The sequence below is a fragment of the Cavia porcellus genome, unplaced genomic scaffold (assembly GCF_034190915.1).
Source record: "Cavia porcellus strain 051 isolate PalLab524CR breed Dunkin Hartley unplaced genomic scaffold, mCavPor4.1 scaffold_32, whole genome shotgun sequence".
In the NCBI taxonomy this organism is placed as follows: Eukaryota; Metazoa; Chordata; class Mammalia; order Rodentia; family Caviidae; genus Cavia; species Cavia porcellus.
In genome coordinates this window covers 16,691,386-16,715,394 of record NW_026947515.1, presented here as the reverse complement: position 1 = coordinate 16,715,394, position 24,009 = coordinate 16,691,386, and the positions used below count along the sequence as shown (strand labels likewise).

General features: G+C 43.7%; 1 protein-coding gene across 4 annotated transcripts in view; it reads right to left on the bottom strand.

Annotated features, from left to right (window-relative positions):
* The window catches only part of Tex2 (testis expressed 2), a 117,485-nt gene that overhangs the window by 7,620 nt on the left and 85,856 nt on the right, over positions 1 to 24,009 (bottom strand). For all 4 annotated transcript variants that reach the window (XM_003465840.5, XM_005001975.4, XM_013148384.3 and 1 more), the window contains exons 6-8: positions 19,343 to 19,489; positions 15,828 to 15,927; positions 5,485 to 5,617 (exon numbers count right to left, since the gene is read on the bottom strand). In XM_003465840.5, the coding sequence (XP_003465888.1) occupies positions 5,485 to 5,617; positions 15,828 to 15,927; positions 19,343 to 19,489 (380 nt within the window). The remainder of the gene's footprint in view (positions 1 to 5,484; positions 5,618 to 15,827; positions 15,928 to 19,342; positions 19,490 to 24,009) is intronic.

Sequence of the window (24,009 nt, the reverse complement as noted above, 5' to 3'; positions counted from 1 at the left end):
GGTGAATGGAAAGAACAGATGGTAGCAGGGGTGAGGTGACAGCTATGTCGGTGACATTAGCAGCTCTCACTGGTGATGAGGACATGCAGGCAAGTCCATTGTCTCCAGCTGAGGCAAAAACTGATATTTCCTGGCGTGGTTAATCCCCAAATTAGTTATCATTCATGACTCTTTCCTAGGGAAATTAAGTACCTTATCCTATACCTGCCCCATCTTCTGAGAGTCACAAACTAAAAAACATAAGGTGTAAATCTTAAGGGATCTGAAGAAACAACTAACATGAGAATCCAGGACTTCACCTGAAAAAATGCAAATGACCATTCTTTTCGTTAAAGCAAAGAAAAGCCTCATCAGAGTATCATCCCTCATTAAAATCTCCAGGCTGGGACTCAAGTTTCCAGAGGCGTGCGACTTGCTGAAACACCGGCAGAAGAGAGGGACCAAGGCTCCCCTCTGAGGCACTGGGGTGTCTTGGCTGAGCTCAGTCCCGCAGAGGCAGTTCACTCCCTGGACTGTGGCTGTGTCTCCAAGAACACTGACTGGTAGGGTCTATCTCTGAGGCTCAGGGACTTAACTGGGATGAAATGAATAAGTAGTCTCCACACAGGAACCAAACGGTCTCCACATAGAGGCGTGTGTGTGTGTGTTGTACTGGGAATTGAACTCACAACCTTGTGCTTGCAGGTGCTTATGCTGCTGAGCTAAATCCCCTGCCCCTGGGTCTTATATTTTTGACAAGGACACGACTGCCAAGATGGGAGGCAGTAGAGCTGGCCACATCTCCCTGCAGCTCTAAGGCAGCACTTGGGCCACCAGAAGCACCCTGAAGCAGTCATTTCCTAACCAACAGGGTCAAGGGCAGACAGACATGCCAGTAAGCTAACAAAGCCCAGCAGCAGCCCCAGCACTGCACTCAGGATGGCGAGATTGAAGCCTCCACCCCTGAAACAGGAGCTGGGCTGTAAGAGGATCTGAGGAGTGTCTTCCCTGGCAGGACACATGGATCCTGCTCGAGCGTGGCCCTGAAACTTTAGAACCAGTACTCCAGCCAGCAAGTTAAAGGGATGCTCCGTCTGCAAAACAGAAGCCTCTCATCCCTAACAACATCTGACTGCCTCTTTTTCCTTCCTTCCACCACAGGCCTGGCTAGTCCTGTGCCTATGTGTGTTTGTGGTCACAGAGCCATTTCAGAGCCTTCTGAGATTAGGCAACCTCAAGCACTCTTGTTTCACATGTACGATGCAAAATATGATTCCCCAGAAAGCCCAAACTGAGTCTTGGGACGAGGACAGTCATAGATATAAATCACCAGTGATTACATAACTGTCCCACTTCTCCATCAGCAGTATGGCTGCACTCTGGTCCATACCCTGTGCAGCCAGGTGGGGAAGCTATGCCCACAGCACACAGCCTGCTTCACCTCCACTCCACACGGCACAAAGGGCTGTCTGTAGGATCTGTGATCCCAGTGGGATCTACTGAGCCACTATCCTTCGTGTCCCCACTGATATGTGTCATCTGGCAGCTCCAGACCCCTGGGCAGAAGATGCTAAAGGCTGAGCACTGCAGTGAGCTCTCCGGTTCCAAAACTAATCCTTTGTAGCACAGAGAACAGGGCAGATTTTGCAACTTGAAATAAAAAATTTAGATAATGGTATACCAGCTAAAGCAGATCCAATGATACAAAATTCTGACTCTAAGTACTAACTCTACTGTCTGCATTGGACAGTGTTTAAACGGCACCCACTACTAATTAAGCATGTGGCTAAAATGTTTGGCTGATCTTCAGCTTTACACCTGAATATGCAATTTATTATCTTGACTTTATAGTGTCAGCAGAAACTTCATAAAAAGACGCTCTACACACTGAATGTGATAAGCCCACTGGCTTTAAACACCCCTCACAATTCCAGATAAGGCTCTCAAGAGAGCCACCTGAAAAGGCTTATTCCATTTATGCTGCCTCTGCTGAAAACTGCTTTGGAAATGTGTTTGGAGCCAGACATAAGAAAAAGTGAAGCATTTTATTATTGATGCTCTGCATTGGACCAAATATTTTAATTCTTGGTCTTACAATCATCACCTTTGACAATTTCTGACAATTCTCAAACTATCTACAAAGTAGGCTGACTTGCTATCTCAGGATGGCTAAAAAATGTCATAGACTCCAATTCTATAAAAGAAGCTCTAAGAAATGTTTTAAGTAAAGAATGCATAATTAGATTCAACATCCCTGTGAGGGAATCAGACTTCCTAGGATGTACTCATTTGCTTTTATTTAAGAGGAATCAGTCCTATCCATCTGTCACAGATACACATGTGCATGTTCCCATGAACAAGTGTCACAGGGTACTGTGTAAGGACTTGGCTCCTAGAACACCGAGGGCCTCTCACCAAGTGAGAGATAACTTAGTGGACAGTGAGACACCACGGACGCAGTGGGGTCATCATGCAGGAACCTGCGCACTGGCCCGGGCTGCAGTGGTGGCTGGGGACAGCCCAAATGCCTCATAGGAATGCTTCGCTCTAATGCCACTCATCAAGCCTCGTTTTCTGATTCATTCAGCTCCTCTCCAGATCCTTTCCTAAAGTTTACATTACTCAGCTTACCACCTGAATTCCGTGTGTGTGTGTGTGTGTGTGTGTGTGTGTGTGTGTGTGTGAGAGAGAGAGAGAGAGAGAGAGATAGAGAGAGAGAGAGAGAGAGAGAGAGAGAGAGAGAGAGAGAGAGAGAGAGAGGGAGAGCACGAGACAGCGAGACAGACAGACATGTTGGAGATAGAACCCAGGGCTTCTGGCATGCTGGGCAAATGCTCTACTATTAAGCTCCAGCTCTAGCCTTAAATTCCATTTTGAGTCTTACTGCCCAGAAGTGATGCTAATTACAGCTTGTGACTAGGCTATCTGGGACAGAAAAAGCCTACAGGAAAAATGTCAACCAATACACAGTGGACATACATTTCAAAGGAAAGGGACTTCACTTGAAGAAAGCAACACAAATTTCAGTTTCTCCATCCTGTCCTCAGGGTGTTATGGTGAATAATCTTACTATCAGAAAGGGGGAGTTAGCTGAGCATGGCGGCATATGGCTATAATCCCAGCATTCAAGAGGCTGAGGCAGGAGTACTGCCACAAGTTCGAGGCCAGCTTGGGCTACACAATGAGTTCAGGACCAGCCTGAACTACACAGTGAGATACTGTCTCACTAAACTATAACAAAAAGAATTTTTCAGAGTCAGCAGCATCTCCTCAGACATCCCATGAGCACAATCACTTGCACACTTGGACAGGGACAGATAAAAGCAGCGAGACAAAGTAGAGGCCCTGCCAGAGTTGGATACTGGAGTGCAAAATCTCAATGTGGCCCTGGACAGGCAGCCACAGGTTGAAAGCAGAGCCTGAAGGAAAAGGCTGCTGCTGTCCACCTCTATAGAGTCTGCTTCAGGGAGCTCAATAACAAGGAGGGTGTCAGTAGCAAACATCAGTGATTTCTGTCTTACTTCTAGTCTCGGGGTTCTACACGCTCTGACTGCGCAAGCAAAGAAATGGATTCTAGAATCACTTCTTCACTATGGAAGGGCTTTCAGAAGTTTGATGTTCCCACAAACTGAGCCCAAAGATGCATGTGGGTCAGGGGTGGTAGCACAGGCCTGTAATTCCTTCTAGAAAATATTTTCAATGTATCTTTTGTTGCTTGGGTTTGATTTTTGTTGTTGTTTTGTTTTAGTTTGAGGCAGGGTCTCACAATGTAGTTCAGGCTGGGCTAGAGCTCACAATGTACCTCAGCCTAGCCTTGAACTCATGGTGATCCTCCTGCCTCTGTCTCCTGAATGCTGGATTACAGGAATGTACCATCACATCTGCCCAGGACTCCCAGCAATTCTAACTAGGGATGTCTAAGACTTTCCTTACCACAAAGGCCTCATCTGAACGGCCTCTCAAGTCCATGAACTGTGCCTTCATGTCTAGAACCATGATGAAAAGACAAGCTTCCCCATGGTTTCATGGGGGACCCAAACAAGAGTTATCATTCACAGGGTATGAAATGCCACACGGAGAGTTGATAAGTACCACTCACCAGAAAATACAAATCCACAGATTGCAGAATCCAAATATATTTTAACAAACAGCAGAAAATGAAAAAAAAATAGCAGATGTCGATTAGATTGCATACAGCAGGTAAAATTATCCCAACTATTAAAACAAAACATTTCATTAAACAACTCAGATAATCTAATCAAAAGAATATTCTTGAAGGTATACCTATAACTCACCCAGTCTGCTACTACCACAAGCATGAATAAAAGCAGTAGGTGAGTAGTGTTAAGTAAGCAGACATCTAAAAGCCTGTTTCTTGCATTTAGCTGTGCAAAGGCAGCACCTGTGGCATTTCCCTGTCATTCTACTGTTACTCCCATGCAAAGGGAGCAGACATGTGAGAAGCAGCAGGCTTTAACTTGGTAAAAACAATGGAAACATTTATAGGAGTAGTCAGAGCAGTCACTGTTTTTTTTGGTCCTTTTGAGGCAGGGTCTCACTCTGTAGTTCAGGCTGACTCTGAGTCTCATCTTGAACTTTCAACAACCTTCCAGCACAGCCACTTTTAAGGTGTGTGAGAATATAAAAGTTCTGGCTTATCCTCTCGGTGATCCCAGTGACTCTCTTAGGCATTAAGAGGGGTGGTGGTGGTGTGGGAATCAAGCTCCAGCAAGATGTGGTGGCTGAGGCAGGAGGATCACAAGTATTAGCCTAGTCTGAGCAACTTAACAAGACCCTGCCTCAAAAAAAAAAAAAAAAAAAAAAAAAAAAAAAAAAAAAGTTGAGGATATACCCCGTGAGAAGTACCACCACAGAAAAGCAAAACAAAAGAAAAATGCTCCATAAATTATCTCAAACTTTTGGAATATTTTTAAATTAGACAACTGTGAGCAACATAATGTACTTTCTACAAAGAGAAGAATTCATCAAGCAAATCCTTACAGTACTATTTTGGGAAGATGCTTCTCAGGACACTTGTGGGGTATCCTCTCAGCTGCAAAACCAACCACCTCATTACAGATAATTCTGGCTTGGTGACTAAAGCCGTGACTCCCCAAAGGACCTTAAATGGCTTCACACATTGCTGTCTGTGCTAGAAAGCTGAAGATAATAGTGTTTTGGAGCAATGATTCGGTTCATGGAGAAATTTATTGCTCAGATGGGTTTGCCCTGCTTGTCTGACTCTGTGATGCCTTTTGGGTAAGTGAGATGCTATCCCTGCCTCGGTGCTGAGATCAAAACAGCTGTCACAGCTGAGCAGGGAGTGGGAGCTCCCCTGGGGATGGATGATGTATGTGCACTCTTACAGGGATGAGTCCAGAAGCACTTACAGTGATGCTAGCTTGCCAGCCAGGGGCGCTCAGACCTCAGACCCGCTAATCCAAGACTGCAGAGAGAGGCTGGACCCCCAAGGTTGGGTTAGTAAGTGCATATATAGACCCTTACCCTTCTTTGCCAATTTCTCCAACCTTCAGGGCTTCAACAAGAGGCTCTTTACCTAGTTTGGTCAAATTCATTTTGGTCTCAAGAGTCATCAGAAAGGATCCATTGTAGGACATTTCCAAGTCGATCCAGAGTCCTGGAGAAACAGTGAAAAAACAGGTTTTTCCTTCCCACAAAAGTGTCCTGTGAATGACAGTATAGGCACTTGTACTTTAAACTGGGTGTAGTGGCACACACTTGGAATTCTAGCACTTGGGAGGCTGAGGCAGGAGACTGCTGCTGGTTCAAGGCCATCCTGGGCTAAACAGTGGGTTCAAGGCTGGCCTGGATTACATAGCAAGACCCTGTCTCAAAACACCAAAAAATTATATGTATGAAAACATGGAGTTTAAAGGACCTAAGTCAGCACCACACCAGCAGTCTAATATGGCTTGCACTGCCAGTATAAGCAAGAGGAAGGCTATGAAAGCAGAGCTCTACAGTCAGTGTGTACCAGGAAAGATTCAAATGTTTCTCCTTCTGGCAGACAGCCAGCACTTCGATCCACTATAGTGGTCATGGTGAATTCAGCACACTTTAGCAAAAGAGGGCCAACTTCTGCCTCCTCCTATTTCACAGGAAAACACACCCCAGAAGCGAATGGGCCTGAGCAGAAAGAACAGAGACTTATCTTTGACCTGGGTCATTCCCTAAAGACACATAAGGGAACCATTGTCTTTCCTGAAATCAGTCAGTGCTTGGAAGAGGGGCAGAAAAATGGGTCAGATTTAGTCAGGTGAGAAGGATAGTGACAAAAAGTATCAGAATCTCTTTCTTTCTAGAAATTTCCAAGAAATGGAAACAAGGGGATTACCTTTCAATTCCTAAGATTATCCAGGTAGTCAGGTAACCACTTTATAACTAGGTTTAAAGATCTATTTCTTACAAAGATACTACTGCCAATGAGTTTATACCCAACAATGTTTTAAGTTTGTGGAATTTCACTGTGGTGGCTATAGACTATGTGTAAAACGTCACAGGATCACCTTGAGACTGCGTGGGGAAGGGTCCACGCTAGGACAGATGAGACAGGCTATGCTGTGATTTCTCAGACCCACAGGTCCATAATACTTCACAGACTTTCAATCAAAATGCGACTCTTCTAGTGGGTGTTTAAATGTTAATAAACATAAGACAAATGAGAGCATCTAAATGGAAGCAGGAAATCAATCTAAAACCATTGTTCAAACAGCAGCATTTTCAGCAATTGCGGTAAATAACTTCCCCTACATGTCTACCTCTCAGGTAAACCATTGCTTAACCCCAAGAAGCACTAATGACACAATTCCTCAAACAAGGTAGCACACTTTCTATTTCTCTGTTCAGCACATTTTCTTTTTCATAATTGAAGGTGATTATTTTCCATGAATGACTTGCTTTAATGAAGTGACATGTGTATCAACTGTGACTGTTTTGTCTGTGGTAACACTCAAATTTCTCTATTCCCTGCTTACAGTAAAGCTGTTGAAAATCACCAATTACCTTGTTCTTCAAAATACTGTTACTGACAAATCTGCTGGAAGATAGACTAAGTAGAACTCTTGAAAACATCAGTGTAAGGCAAAGATTTTATGAACAAGATCACAACTAAACAGTGACTTCACAAAGGATCAACAAATGGGATTTTATCTTATTAAAAAGCTTTGCACAGCAAGAGAAACCACTAACAAAGTGAAGAGACAATCCACAGTGTAGGAAAAAATTTTCGCCAACTTTTCCTCAAAAGATTAACATTTAGAATACACAGAATGAACTAAAAAAAATCAGACCCTCTCAAATTTAAATCCAATCCAAAAACAGATCTGAAATAGACACTTCTTGGATGAAGAAATAGAAAGCGCAAATATATGAAAAAAATGTTCAACATCATTGGTCCTTTGTGAGACACAAATTAAAACAAACCTGAGATTCCATCTCACTCCAGAAAGAATGGCTAGTACCACGAAACCAACCAATAACAAATGCTGGTGGAGCTATGGGGAAAAAAGGAACCCTTTTTACTGTTGGTAGGAGTGCAGACTACGGCAATCACTGTGGAAATCAGTGTAGAGACTTCTAAAAAAATTCGGACTATAGCAAGACCCTGTCTCAAAAAATAAATAAATAACTTTTTTAAAAAACCCCTAGAATAGAGCCCCACTGGAACCAGCTATTCCTCTTCTTGGTATCTTCCCCAAAGAATTAAAAGCATCATATCATAGCAATATGTGTGCACCATGTTTATAGTGGCACAGTGTGTAGTAGCTTATATCTTGGAAACAGCCCAAATGCCCATCAATTTACGAACAGATAAGGAAAATGTGATTATTTTATACAATGGAGTATAACTAAGCCATAAAGAAGGATAACCTTGAGACATTTCCAGCTAAATGATGTACCTTGAGACCATACTCCTAATGAAACCAAAAGGGTAAATAAGGAGCCAAATGTGTAACAAGTATTGTGAAATAGGAAGAAAATGTTCCAATAAGGAGAACTAGAGAAGGGGAGGGGAAAAGGAAGAAAAAGAAAAGGAAAAAAATGAGAAAAAAAGGAAAAAATGGAAACTAAGCTTTTGTAACTAGGAAGGGGAAGAAGGGTGGAACAGAGGTGACGGGGGAAAATCATGAACAAATATCATGAACAAATTCTCTATGATGTATATGAACATTATGTGTATCTGAAATGTATCAATAAACTTAGTTAATTAAAAAAAACCCAAAACACTCTTACTAGAAATAAAAGGTACATCTGTTTCAACAGTCATTTAGTCATTAATCACTTCCAGTATAGGATGAAAGGATACATATTAATTTAAACTCAATATAAAAAGACTATCAATACAAAATAATTTAATTTGTTTGTTTTTTGAGACAAGGTCTTGCTATGTAGTTCAGGCTGGTCTTGGACTCACTACTTAGCCCAGGCTGGCCTTGAACTTGTAGTGATCCTCCTGCCTCAGTTTCCTAAATGCTGGGATTTCAGGCATGTACTACCATGCCCGGCTCAACATAAATTTATTATTACAGCTGAAATCTTCAGGTTTTTTAAACTTGAGAATTATCAGGTTCAAACTCCCTGGCTACTAGATGTATTCAAACATAATTATTTCTTTTGGAAAGTTTAGGTATCCAATAAATATTAACAGTATGCTTTCCTTTCAAAAGTTGTCCTCTCAGAGGCACCAAACTTACTTCTTCCCAAATGGAAAGTTTTGTTTGTTTTTTAAACAAAAGAATTTGGCATCGTGAAGTGCTGGGCCAGGCCCAGTCACTGGGACACTGCATCCCTGGGGTGCAGTTCAGCCACAGCACAGGCGAAGAAGACCTGCTACTGCAGAATGAGGCTCGGCTACCTCAACTGGGGACCTGCACTTTACACCACTGAATCCGCCCCACAGAGCCTACCTGCAAGGCCTTGCTCTGCTCTGTAGCCAGAGATAACGCATAGTCAAGAGTGGCTTGAGCTGGCCATGGTGGCACATACTTGTAATCCCAGATGCTTGGGAGGCTAGGGCAGGAGGACCACATGTTTGTAAGCACTCTGGGAAAACTAGTGAGACTGTCTCAAAACTAAATAAACAAATTTAAAGCAGCTGGGGCCACAACTCGCTAGCAGAGCATCCCTGGATTTGATCCCCAAAACTAAGCCCAGTATGGTGGCACACACCTATAATCCTAGCACTCGGGAGAGTGAGGCAAGAGGATTGTCACAAGTTCAAGGCCAGCCTGAGCTCATCACATACAGAGTGACCTATGTAAGCAAGACTGTGTCATAAACAATCAATCAACATCCAGAATTGCAAAAAGACAGTTGGAGAATTTTTTTTTTTTGGTACTGGGGATCGAACTCATGACCTCAAGCTTGCCAGGCAAGCATCTATGCCACTAGCTAAATTACCAGCCCTATTTGAGAAATTTTAAAAATAGGTATGAACCTCTCTTAGATATTTCAACAAATTACTATGATGTGCTACAATGAGATGAAGATAGAGTATGAGAGCACAATATGCAAAGAAAAACTTGTAGCAAGTTGCTAGATCTTCTGAACTTGAGATTTACCTCACAACAAGTGTCCTGAAGATTCACCAAGCAATGTGCAACTTGAAGATCAACTGGTTACGTACTGGGGGTTGGGAGGCCCTGCCTTGCAAAATCCAAAGATGAAATGAACCCGTGCTAGAGTCATTTTACTAAAAATGTTGCTTTCTGTGACTACCTGCTCAAGGACGAAACCCAGAAGGTGAGCAGCAGGCAAATTCTGATACCTTAAAGGACTAAAGAGTTGGCCCTGGAAAAGTCTCAGGCAGGGGCTCTTCCTCACACAGTGCCCATGGACAAGAGGCCACTGTGGGCAGGGTGGCACCTACAAAAGCTGGCACTTCATTCAGCAACACATGGAACACAACTGACAACAAACATGACAGGGTTAGTCACTCTCCGTGCAAGCCGCTGCCAGGAGCTCAGTGGCTGTTTTCCAAGCTCCAGTCACACAGTTGGAACCAGCACCTCAACAGTTACCAGAGGGCCAATGGGCAGAAACGGCAGCTCATTCTATCAAACGTGCTCACTGAGTTCTCACTGCATGTATCCGAACTGCGACGCTGCGATGATGACCTGCCTTCAAGAATATGCCCGAGGAAGAGTAAAGACGACCTTGGCTGCAGGGTGCACCCAGGGTGCACGTCGGATGATGGTAATACACACAGCTGACTGCACAGCCCCAGAGGCGAGGGGCTGATGACCAGAGCAGACATTCTGCCTTCCCTTAGGCTTTCCAGCTAACAAAGGCCACATCCTACCATAGCAACACACATCTGGGAGTTTCACACAGCCTCTCCCTGTCTTACTGCTATGAAAGTCTCTGTGCCAGGCCTAACGGGTCACCTGCTGCTTGGAATGTGTCAAGGGGCCTTTGAGCCTGTCCATCTGGGCTGGCTCTCACATTCCTTGTTTCTCTCTTTCCCAAGTCTCCCTGGTTTTCACCTGGAAAGTCAACATTTGACATCCAAGTACAAGATTCCTTAAAAATGGAATATTTGATAATTCATCGTATCAAGGTCAGAGGCTGGAGTTACTCAGTTCTTAGAAGAATGCATTAATGATTATTTTGCTCCCGACAAATAGCAGACTGGTGCCCAATTGTGCCTTCAAATACTTCATAAAATTAGCAATACCCTGAATCTGGCTGTGCCTTTTATGATGTTTTTAGCTTTCTCTACCAGTAACTGATACACAGCTCTGCCTCTTCAAGGTCAACAGAGCCATAAATCAAGATTCCCTGCACCCAAGTCCCACAGAGGGTATCTTTCCCTTCTCCATACAACCTTTTCATGTCTGTGACACTCTTGCCAGGCCCATGCCACCAGACTGCCGTAGCTGCTGTCTAACTGCTTGCTCTGAGGTGTAGGAGAGAGGTCCAGTTTTAGTAACCTACTAATAGTGGCTCCAGTTTTCTATAGTGGGAACTTTGATCCTAGCATGGACCAAAGATATGGAACTCAATATTCAGAAAATAGGTATAGACCATGGGTATCCATGGCATGAGTAAGGGCATCTCCAGAGACAGTCAAGGTTCTCTCCTGAGGGACTTAGTGCCCTTTCCACAGAATCTAAGAAATTAATTAAACCTTGGTGGACTGGTAACTGGTGGTCAACTTAAACACCAGCTGAACTGAATCAGCGTGGTGCTGAGCATGGATGAACTACTTGAGGACTGTTGCCAGCATAAAAAGGAGACCTGGAGAGGAAGAGTGGCGTTGTAGGTGCTCCTAAGTGAGTGTTGTTTGGAGCTATTGGTTCTCATAGAGAAGTTTGTCACGCTGACCTCCCTGATATATTATCATTGAAGGAACTTGGGACCCCTCTGTCACTGAGGGTGGCTGTGGTACCTTTCTGGAGAGCCGTGGTCCTTATTTTGAGTATCGCTTCCTGGCTCCAGTGCACCACACTTGGCCTGCTGGCATAGCTCCTTCACGCCACTGGTATAGACTTTCTAGCTTCCACCACTGACCTTTGGGCCATCCAAGTGCAGATCTATGAAATGGACTTTCATGAGCTATTGTTATGGGCTCTAGGTTTTTAGCTGGACTCATGCAGGACATTGCTGTGGTATCCAGACCCTTGGCTGGATTTCCTTGGGTCTTTAGTGTGTGGATAGATTTCCTGCACTTTCTTTGTATTTAACTCCTTGGGTGATCATCATAAAACAATCATATCTTTTGTCATAATCATAATTATCATAAAATAATGATATGTCTTATATTGGCTCATTGTCCTTGAAAGCCCTGACTACAACACTTGAGTTGTTATTTGGGTCCTGAACTGTTTAGGAGGACACCCAGTGACTCTTCACAGACTTAACTACTTGTAGCAAAAGTCTTTACCCACTCCCCGAGAAGTGCATGAATCAATCCAAGGGTTGTAGTCCACATCTGGGGCTCATTCTGCCCTGCTGACATACCTCTGGGTACACAAATACCCTGGATGGCAGAAACGGATGCCCACCAAACCTCTTCAGGAAGCTATACTACAATGCAGCTTTGCAGTAGCACAGCTGCCATCAGCAGCTCTCAATGTGCCCCTTGTGTTCCCTGAGCACTTCTTGCATGATGTTTAAATCCCACCACAACCAAGCAAGGCAGACAGTACCACTGCTGGCACTTCATGGATGAGGAAACTGAGGTACAGCAGCTGGGCACAAATGGAAGGGTCTGTTAGGGGACTTTGGTTGACACATCCAGTCCAAATCATCAATGCATGCCATTCTTAAGGTTTTAAAAAGGTTATACATTCTCTGGGCCAGGGATTTAGCTCAGTAGTATAATGCCTGCCTGGCAACTCAGATGAGGTCCTGAGTTTGAGTCCCAGTACTCCCCCACCTTTCCCCTGCAAAAAAGTGATATGTTCTGTGTTTTTTTTCTAATGTGTATGAAAAAAGATTGGGAGAGAATATACAAAAAATGTACAAAAGAAAGAAAGAAAGAAAGAAAGTAATCCTGGCTATGGTAGGAATGATAGGTTATGCTTTCCTCATTATCTTTTTGGGGTATTTCAGTTTCCTCACATGATTATTTGCTGAATAAATGATCAACATCAGACTTAATAAAACGATTGGAAAGAGCCTGGCTAGGAGGGATGGGCTGCTGGTCCCTAGAGGGCAGGCCCTGCAGGTGGTGGCCAAGGCATGTAAGAGGGGCCAGGGAGATCAGTTCAAGGTAGGAAGGGTAGCGAGCGTGTGTGGTAGAGGGTGGCTCGCAGGACATGTGGAGAGCAGGCAAGGCCACAGCTGAGGCAGGTGGCACAGTTGGCTTCTCCGGGCGGACCCTGACCATCTTCCCATTACCTGCCATTGGAGGGGAGTGAGAGTCATGTACCTAATCCCAGCTCCAGGCTGGTGTGTGTCCAGGAACTTGGACTGGTGAGCATGTCAGAGGAACTATGAACTGTTCTCTTCACAGCAAGGCCATGAAAACTGAGAGCGGCATTTTTTTCTCTTTATCTGGCAAGATCTACTGGCTCCACACTATCAGATGGCCAACTCAACACCACAGCCACCCAGATCCTCAACTCTCCAACAGCATCACTGAAGGTGACAACAGTAACAGTACAGCCAGTACTTACAAAGTGCTTGCCTCGCATGAGGTGCTGTCTGAAGCACCTTTCATGTATTCACTCATGTAATCTCACGAGCTGGGAGGGGGATGCCAGGAGGCTCCCCATTTTAGAGATGAGGAAATGAGGCTTAGGATTTGCCCTACGCCTCTGAGCAGCGAGCTGGGTGGTCTCCTTCTAGAGCTGGTGCTCATAACTACGCACTCCATGTTGTCTCCCCAGGTGGGATAATTCTACCAGCTTTGGCCTCAGTATTCATTCAGTAAGCAAGCACAAGTCAGGACGTGTTTTTTCATTTTTCCAAAGTGCAAGGAGGTGAGAGTCCCAAATAAGTCCCAAATAATAACCCCCTCTCCTTGGGGTTATTAAAGATTATATCACCTAGTGATGTCATCTTTGTGTAACCAAACTCTATGGTGTTCACACTGTGATACTAACTAATGAAATCAACTACAGATAGTTTTCAAAAAGTACCCCCATCATTAAATGATGTCTATTTCCTTATGTGAATTTGTTTTGCCACCATACATGAATCCTTTGTAGAGCTGGAAAAAAATCTAATTTGATCAGACTTAATCCCACAGGATTTATTTCCTTCCTTTTTTTTTTGGGGGGGACACAGAATTTCACTATGTAGTTCAGGCTGGCCTTGAACTCACTATGTACGTAGTCAAACTGGCCTTGACTCTTGGTGACCCTCCTGCCTCAGCTTCCCGACTGGTGGAATTACAGGCATGTGCCACCACAATAGGCTTCATTCCTTTCTTTGGTAATATTTGCATCCTTGTTATACAAGCAAGCATCTCTCAAATTTTCCCTGAAAGGAGTTAAGTATGCCTCAGATGGATTAAAAAGCAGCAAACCTTTGATCTCCATAGTGAAATATTTCACACAGCTCCTACTGTAGAGAAACAAGAAAGAAGCTTGACACTTAGGTCTTAAATTATTCTCAAAGCCGGGCCAAAGCTATTCCATGAAGCTGCAGAGTTCAAAGCCACAGGGACACTTCTTAGAAGCTGCTTAGGCCTGCTGTGTCCCTGTAACCCCTCTCCTTGGAAATTTCTTTTAATTCAACAAAGGACAGTCATGAGACAACAGACTGCTTGCACATTAGAAAATAGAACATGTACACACATTATTTACTTTTTAAAAGCCAGACTCTCAGGAGGCTCGTGATAGCTGGTCATTTACCAGCCTGATATCAGTCATTCCTGAAAAGGCAAAGAGCAAAGGTAACAGAGACCACCAGAGTGAGAGGAAGGAGGGCAGCTCCTGTACCCAGACAAGATAAAGAGCCCAGCTATGCAGTGAACACTTTCATGATGCAACTTTTAAAATGTGAATGGGTCAAAATGAACAGGAGCTAAACTATTTGCAAACAATCTAAATCTTTTCTAGCACTTTCAGTGAACCAGACATGACCAAACCCAGGAGCACTCAGATTCATCATTACAAAATTTACAAAACATTTACTTCAAAACAAATATTAATCTTGAACTCTTGTGATTAATTTTCCCCTACCTTGCTCCTGGCTCACTTTAGGAATAATGCAAACATGGCTAGGTGGACAGAGGCTCACTGGTGAAGGGTGCCACGGTGAGGAAAGCGGTGAGACTTTATTTCCCTGGCACGCTACGGGCTACTTTTGCTTACCTGGCTCGCTCCTGATTTTTGTTTCTTCTTCCTCAGTAGTGGGAATCGAACTCAGTATGCTCTACCACTGAACTACATTTTCAATCCTTAAAAAAATATACTTTTAAAAATTTTGAGACAGAATCTAAACTGTTCAGGCTGGCTTAGAGCTTTTGATATGCCTGACTCAGCTTCCCAAGTAGGTAAGGATTATAGCTGTTACCAGGCCCAGCTCACTCCTGTTGTATTTTTTTACTAAACTCCTACATACTGAATTTTTCCTAGTCAAGGTCCTTTTAATCCAACATGACACAACAGCCATATAAATCACTGCATCATCCTGATAATTCTAGCTAAACTCTCTCCACATTCTAATTAACTTTCTCTTTTCCTACAAGAGTAGGTAGCCACACATGGTGGTGCACACCTGTAATTTCAGTACTCAAGAGGCTGAGGCTAGAGGATCGCCACGAGTCCCAAAGGGCAACCTGGGCTTGCCTGAGACCCTCTCTCAAAAAAGAAACAACAAAGAAAAAAAAAAGGACACTGAGTCAGGCACAGTGGCACATGCCAATAGTCCCAGGAGGATGGTATCAGCTTGAGCTCAGCCCGGACAATTTAGTGACTTAGCAACTCTTTCGGGCAGGGGATTTAGCTCAGCAACATAAGCACCTGCCTTGGCAAGTACGAAGTCCCGAGTTTGATCCTGGTACCAAAACAAAACTCTCTCAAAATATAAAGTTAGGAAAAAAGCTCTGGGTATGTAGCTCAGTGCAAAGGCCCTGGATTTGATCCCCAGAGCAGTAAATTTACACATATACATATATATAAAATGTATATATATATATAAAATGTGTGTGTGTGTGTGTGTATATATATATATGTGGAGAGAGTTTAGCTGTGTATATATATATATACACATTTTAAAGGGCATTCCGCAAGAAATAAGATGGCTAAAAATTTCCCAATTCTCTCTAAACACAAAACTTTGTTACGAATTCACAGCAATGGACAATAGAAATATCTGAGCAGTCACCTAAATGGTTCATTAAATCCTACTCCAGTCAGTTAAGAATTAATTACCTTGGTGATCAACATAAGGCTTGAAGGCCTGAAGGATTTTTGGCACAGCCACTCCCATGTCAAGCTCTGTCAGAGTTAACTCATTCATAAAGTAGGGGAGCTAGAGAAAAGAAGTAAACAGTGAATGAGACACATTAGTAACCTGATAAAAATGCTGTGGTTAGAATTTAACAGACTTGAGGCCGGGGATTTAGCTCAATGGCATAAGTGCCTGCCTGGCAAGCACAAGGTCACAAGTTCAATCTCCAGTACCAAAAAAAAAAAAAAAAAAGAATTTAACAGACTCTGAAGGAATGGTGGTCACAGGTTTGGAGACCATACATGAATAGTGGTCACAGGTTTTGCCATTTATTTAACCAAAAGTAACTACATAAACCATGTCTGGGCATCACACCACAGAGTCTTGCACGAGGAAGCCAGTTTCCTGACCTTTGGGGATTTATACTGGAGAGGCAGAAACAGGCAAGGAAAGCAGAGAACAAAAAAAGTCTCATAAAACAGTTAATGGGACAGGGTGGGGCTTAGACCACAGTGGCTATCTTGGCTTAAGGAGGTCAGGAAGGCCAATAAAACCTAAATATGGGAAATGGATCTTTCTCAGATTGCTAGCAGGAAGTAAGAAATTGTTACAATGTTTCTGGTAGGTAATCTTCCTGTAACTATTAGGTATTACCATCCATTAAAATTCTTGAAATATAAAGTCACATCCCTTTGCCCCATGCTATGCTTTGAAATTTTCTGCTTCCCTGTATCTACCCTCTGTGCCTCTGTGGTCTGGGTGAACTGCATCCTTGGTCCCTCTTGCCCTGTAGTTCCGGTTGGACCTAGCTAATGGTATTCACCAGTGGGCAGGGGACGGGGAGGTACGGGGAGAAGTGTGTTGTCAGGCATTTGTCCCCTCCTTCCACTGAATGTCATAGCCTATGAGATAGGCTGCCCTTTCCACACAGTTCTCTTGCCTGAGTTTTGGTAACTGCTTCCTGCCTTTGCCCCTTCAGGAGAGCCACTTGTGCTGGCCCACGAGCGCTAAAGTCACCCTTCTGGGCTCTCCGAATCCCCTCTGACTCCCATCTGAGTATGCCATCTGGTTCCCGCTGGGCCGCAACTAATGCACTCCCTAATCTATCAGCAGGAGTTTGCTATACAGGAAACAACACAAAAGTACTGATAGCATGCTCAGAAATTCCTACTTCATCTCAAAATTATTCATGTATATTTCCTCCACTTCGATTTGTGTGTGTATGTGTGTACACGTGTGTGTTTTGAGACAGGGTCTCACTATGCAGTTCAGGCTGACCTTGAACTCATCATGTTGATCCTCCTGCCTCAGCCATCTAAATGCTGGGATTACAGGTGTGTGCCACCATGCCCAGGTTTCTGTATGTATTTTTAATCTTTATATTATTCATTATTTTAGTGTAACATATAAGCTAGGGATCCAATTTTATTTTTACCCAAATGACTAATAAGCAATATTAACTTATATATTGAGCAATCTATACTTTCCCTAGTGTTATGGTGTCGCCTTTAAATTCCTACGACACCACAGATTGTACTGAGCTGTTTCCAGCTAAGAGCAAACTGCTCTCGTTACTACAGCTACAGTAATATATTTTAAAATCTGGCCCATCTTTTTATCTTACAGTTTTCTTAGTTATAACCTTTCACTTGGATATTAGAATAATTTTGTAAAGTTTAGAATAAAATTAAGGTGTTTAAAATAAATATAACTGACTATTTCAATAAAATAAGGTTGCACGTAGCCTGGCATGGATTTAACACCTAACTCAGGAAGACCTTTGCAGTGTCGCCCTCAACTTCCCCTAAAGTGGCACAGCCACTACACTCCACTACATGAAGAGGTACCACAGGCCCCTGCAGGAGACAAGGCTGGACCACGCTGTGCCATGCCCTAGAATATGTGTGACAACAGTGGTGTCCATGTGTAGCTCAAGCACACCTTGCTTTGTTTTTCGCACTGCCAGGTGTAGCCCTCCTGCCCAGGCATGGACTGACCGTCTCTGGGAAACAGCCCCGACTGTCTGCCTCGATCTGGGACTCCAGCTCCACTGTGTCCAGATGGTGGAGAAGCTGGGCCACGGGGTTGGCTGCTGACAGCTCATCTTCCATCTTCCAACACGGAAGGTTACCGAAGCTTGCTGTTCCCCTAGGGAACTGGCTAGCAGAAGTGGGTTCAGTCAGCCCTCAACTTACTCAAGAACACATGCTGGCTGACACTCATCAAAAACTCCTTCTAAAACCCTACCCGAATTCTGCCTGGACACCCACTCTTCTGACTTAGAGGGCAGCCCTTCCTTTTCATCAGGGGCTGGAGAAGGGAAAACTTGGCCCAGAGGTACCAGACTGACTTTACCAGAATTCCACTAAGTCAGAGAAGACTGACCTTTACCCAGGGGAATGGCCAAAATAAACTGAAGCTCCACCATGCCTACATTCTCTTTCTAATCTAATTTTATGTTGGCTTACAATTTCTTAGCCTGGGGTCCATGAACTTAATGAAATCATGGGCAAAACCTGTCAATGTACATTTTTCTTTCTTTTTTTGAGACAGGGTTTATGTAGTGCAGCCTGGTCCTAAACTTGTGATGATTTTCCTGCATCGGCTTCCGGAGTGCTGGGGATTACAGGCTTGCACTACCATGCTGGGTTATCTTCTAGAGAAAGAATCTATAGGATTTTGTTTCTTAAAGGTATCTACTATCCAAAACAAAAACAAAAACAAAAACAAAAAAACTATTTAGAGCTAGTTAGCTAAATTACTGACTGTGTAAGCTCTTAGTGAAGACTTAAGGAGCAAGGTGATTCTTCCTTGGCTCTATACTGTGCTGAACTTATTTGTAAGAAACCTTTATAACTCTGATGTTTGGTATATGCATCCTTTCCAGACAGTCATGAGGAGTACTTAACACAGTTTAAATTCACTTCCAAGACAGCCTGTCTTAGTGCAAGAGTGTTTCTTCAGCAAAGACAGCTACAATACACTACCATTTGGCCAGGAAGTAAAGGTCCATCCCAGATACATTCAGAGCCAGTGGCAACTGTGGCAAGGTGTATGGCTTGGAAAGTGGTCTTAAGCAGTCCAGGATTTCCTCTGAGTGCACCACATGGCCTGGACCACTGGGAGACTCAGTATGTTTTGCACAATTTCAGTTTTTTTCTAACTCAAACATACTAAAACTTTACAGGACAAATCAGTTATAGGAGCTCACATTTTCTCAACTTTTGGATTATCACCTGGAGTGGATGATGTGGTAACACAGGGGCACACCCACACACACACACAAAATGAAATGACAGTTTTCTAAGTCCCCAGATGCAGTTAGTCTGAAGAGCAAGATCAGTCTGTGACCCGGGTCAGATGCATTGCTTGAGAACTTACTGCTCTTGTATGTTATATGCTTAAACAAGGTTATTTTTCACTATGATGGTAGGGCGCGAAATGTCCAGAAATTATAAAGTGAGGAATTAGAAACCCTTTGAGTAGAGAACAATACCTTTATTTTGCTAAGTTTCATTTGGATTTTCTTCGATACAAGATCAGACCAGTACTTCTCTCCTAAGAAGTCCCAAAATATTCTTCCAAGCAAGGCATTCACCCAGGCTTCTTGTTCTTCCTCCTCAGAGGGTGGAGCCTCTGGCAACTGGCAAAAGAATAGGGACCAAAATTAGCTAGAAGGCAAGGGAGAACAAGACAGGTGCTTATTTTCACAAAGTCTGCAGGGCCCTCCTTAGAGGAACGGAAACGTGTGAGCTGTGCTTCTTCTCTTTAAATCACAAGTCCTATATTTTGCTGCAGAAAAAAAGGGAGAAATGAAAGCTGCCACCACAGCTGAAATCTTTTGTCTATTTTTTCCACCGAACTTCCTGTGAACCAGCTAATATTTCATACAATTAGCTTGGCTAACCTGGTCAGCCCCCGCAAACTAACCTGCTATCAACAATACGTCTGATCAAATGTCTGCTCGTCGTTTTTCAGCCGAGGCTTGGATGTGCAGTCATCAAGCCAGTCCTCCTGAAGACGGAGTCGGTTCCCCATCAGCTCAGTTCAGCCTGACCCTTACAGGGTCAAGATACTCTCCAGGTGCTTAAAAGCATCAAAGCTTGTACCCTATACCCAGAGACACTGGCTTTGGTGGCATCAGGAGTTTCAGAAGCCCTCTCTCCACAGACCAAGAGGCAGGGCTAAGAGCCATGGGCAGGTGCTGTCCCCAACATCAGCCCAGTATTGTAGTTAGGGTTTCTGAGGGAAACAATTTAATACAGGATACATAATTTATAGTATTATTTTATAATAGTCACCCAGAGACAAACACAAAAAAAGTGCAGGAGCTCTGTCTACACACTGAACACCCAAGGAAATCCAGCCAAGGGTCTGGGACTCACAGCAATGTCCTGCATGAGTCCAGCTGAAGACCTAAAGCCCGTGACAATGCTCCCCACAAGTCCAACTGGAGATTCAGAGCTCACGACGAAATCTCATTCAAATCTGTTTTGTGCATCTGCACTGTAAAGGCCCAAAGGTCAGTGGTGGAATCTAGAAAGTCTATGCCAGGGGCATAAAGGATCTGGGCCAGTAGGCTGACGGTTCTGCACTGCAGCCAGGAAGCGACACTCAAAGGACCAGAGCTCCCATGAAAAGTACCACAGCTATCCTCAGCGACAATGATGCTCTTGCAATGACGAGAACAGTCAAGCTCCTATCAGGAAGCCAATGTGAAAAGTTTCTCCAAGAGATGGAACAGTACGCCACCTTACCCTCTGGAGCCGGGAAGTAATGCTCAAAATAAGGACCAGAGCTCCCCCAAAGTGAACTGCAGCCTTTCTCAGTGACAATAAGGTCTTGAACTCCTCCGACAATGAGAACAACTAAGTTCCTATCAATAAGCTCCTCCAGGAGAACCCGCAGCAACATGAGAACCAACAGCACCACACCTTCCCTTCCAGTTCTCCTTTTAATGTTGTTGGCAACAACCCTCAGGGGGCCATTCGCACTCAGCAACACGCTGACCCATTCAGCTGGGTGTTACAAGTGACCACCAGCTGCCGATCCACCACACCCAGGGAAACATCCTCATTCTCACCTCACTCCATACGATCTAACCGACACATCTGCTATGTCCTGTGTAGCTCCTCTGGCCAGGCCAGTTATATAGACTATGAACTTGGGCCTGGAGAGGTCAGGGATGGTCATAAAGATGGAAGCAGCAGCACCCATGTGGGTAATGGGCTCAGAACTCAGTAACGTGGCAGTGGCCATACTGCTGCCACTGTCCGCTGACCACAAATGGGCCCTCCAACACATTCCTCAGCCACTTCATGCATGTACACGACAAAAAGGAACCTTCCTTCAACTGGTGGAGGAGAGGAGTGTGTAGGGGTTAGAGAGGGGAGGTAAGTGTCCCCCTGCTATGACAGACATTTTCCTGGGCTGAGGTCTCTAACTAGACTATAGCCTCATGGAAATAAATTTTGGAAAGTAAAGATCAAAAGACCCAGAAATGCAGAAATTGTGAACTGTTCACCCTTTCCTCTCCCTCTGTAGTTTGCATAAACACATCTGTCTTGCTGCACGCGTTACCGCTGTATCCTGTTCTTTCTCATTTCCATCATGCTTTGTACTCCTCACACATTCCCACCAGCACTCCAGGAAACCGTGCCCGCACATCACAGCCCAGTGCCCAGGCCGGGCGCGCAGCACTCAGGTCACTTGGTGCCTGTGGGTCTGACACCTATAGGTCTGTCTGCTAGGGGGAAACCCCAGGTCTACAACATATAGCTACATGGCTATATTCTGAAGCCCGGAGTTCTGACAGCCTGACTCAGGTGAGCCAGATACACAGCCTGGATTCTGGCCAAGTGGACTGTCCACCATCTATCTGTCCAACCAGTTTTTCCCTTTCTGTGTTCTTTCTTTGGGGGGGGGATCTGAAGTTCACTTACATTTTTCAACCACATGCTACTATACATGGTTATGTTTCCAGAATCCTTCAAATTTGTATGCCTTCCAGGTTTCCCTTAAAACTGTTGGTTAGTCTCAGAAACAAAATTATGGTTTGAAATGAACAAATACATGTAAGTCCTTCCTATTTTCAATAGCTGTACAGCATTCTCTCTGTGCTTTTCATGTCTTTGGACGTTGAGACATTTTCTACTACCAGGTGGAAATTTGCATCAGTGATTGTTCAGTCAGACTTTTTATTTATTTTGTTTTTAATTTTTTTGCTGGATGCCCTCCATCTGTTTAGATAGTGCCAGTCACTGCCCATGTAGGGCTCTTTGAGTCTTGCTTAGATTTTTAGACTATGTAAGAGAAGAAATTACCTTTTCTCCTCTCAAGAGAAGGGCCTACCCTTCAATGGCCTTTCTTTACAATCCTCGTTTTCACAGGAAACAGGTTTCACATAAAACAGCAAGAAACAAAGGCTATTTCACACTGTGTCCAAGCCAACAGCATACGATGTGGCAAAATTTCTGAAATAACTGACAAGCAGGTTGCTCTTTCTTTTCAACAGTTCCTGTTTCTAACGTAGACTTCTCTCCACAGATGCGCGGGGAACAAAGCAAAACTTGAGAGAAGCAGAACGCTGACAATACATCAAAGACGGCTTATAAATGAATGTGGATTCGACAGGCTGCCAGGAAGAACTTATTTCCAATGACTGTCATAAAAATTTTAAGAGCTTAGAGGAAAAAATGTGCATGTATTACCTAATAACACTATTTGGCCGTAGGGAGAGATGTGAAGAGAATACTCATTTTATCATGTCAACTGTCTGTACAGATTTAGAAATGGTAACTTCCCAAGATGGTTTTAAAAATTTTAGGATGTTCAATGGTCTAAAGTTGAAGCAAGGCCATCAGGACCAGATAGCTGGGTGTGGTAGTGCACAGCTGTAACTCCCCAGCACCCAGGAGGCTGAGGCAAGAGGATCCCTGCGAGTTTGAGGTCAGCCTAGTCTAAATAGTGAGATTGAGGCCAGCCTGCGCTGTAAAGTGAGACCCTGTCTCATAAAAAAACAAAAACAAAAAAAACACCGTCTGCATAGCTCTTGGGACTTGGTTTATTCAACACTAACTTCTAAAATCAAAGTGGTATAGATTTCCTCAGTTTTGGAGTATATTTCCTATTACAAATGGTTATGGGTCTAGTCCAGCTCCTTCACTATAAAGGAGAACTTAACACCTCTGCTCCTAAGTACTAACTGCTGCCCTAAGGGTGTCACAAGTAGCAGTATGATGCCGGGCGAGCAATGCACGCCTGTAATCCCCGCCTCGGGAGGTGAGGCAGGGGGATCTCTACAAATTCGAGGCCAGCCTGGGCTACATAGTGAGTTCAACACCAGCCTGAACTACATAGTAAGACCCTGTTTCAAAAACAAAACCACCAAAACAAGTAGCAGTTTGGTCCAGGAAAGGACACAAAGGAGGACTCTTCCACATTTGTTTGCTTCCTTCCTGATTCTAAAAACAATGCATATTCATAGTAGAAAACAGCCTGTGGTCTTACTACCCAGATATAATTACTTAAAACATTTTAATCTATTTTCTTTTCGTCTTTTTCTCAATGTATTAACACTTCGTAGGACACAGAAATATATATGTTTTGAGACATGGTCTCACTATGCAGTTCAGACTGGTCCTGAACTTACTATATATAGTCCAGGCTGGCCTCAAACTTGCAGCAGTCCCCCTTCCTCAGTCTCCCAAAAGTGCATATGCCACCATGTACAGCCTCAGAACTATTTTTCAAACCAAAATTAAATTTGTCTATGTTCTTGTATCAACTTTTTAAAATATAGCTTGAGATATAAATCACAGAATGTACAATTTACTCATTTAAAGCAGCAAACAGGCACTATAGAAAACAAGATGTGAGGTCCTTAAAAATTTAAACACAGAGCTGGGGATGTAGCTCGTGATAGAGGGCTTGCTCAGCATGTGTGAAGCCCAAGGTTTGATCCCTAATACCACAAAACAAAAAGATGTGAATAAAAAATGGATGGGTTGTCCTTTCATTTTCTTGATGGCACTGTTTGCAGCACAAAGGTTTTTATTTTTGAGGAAGTCCAGTTTACCTATTTTTCCTTTGGTTGTTTCTGCTTTTGGTGACACACCACTGAGGTTTTACCTAACTCGGTTACAAAGATTATTCCTTTTTTCC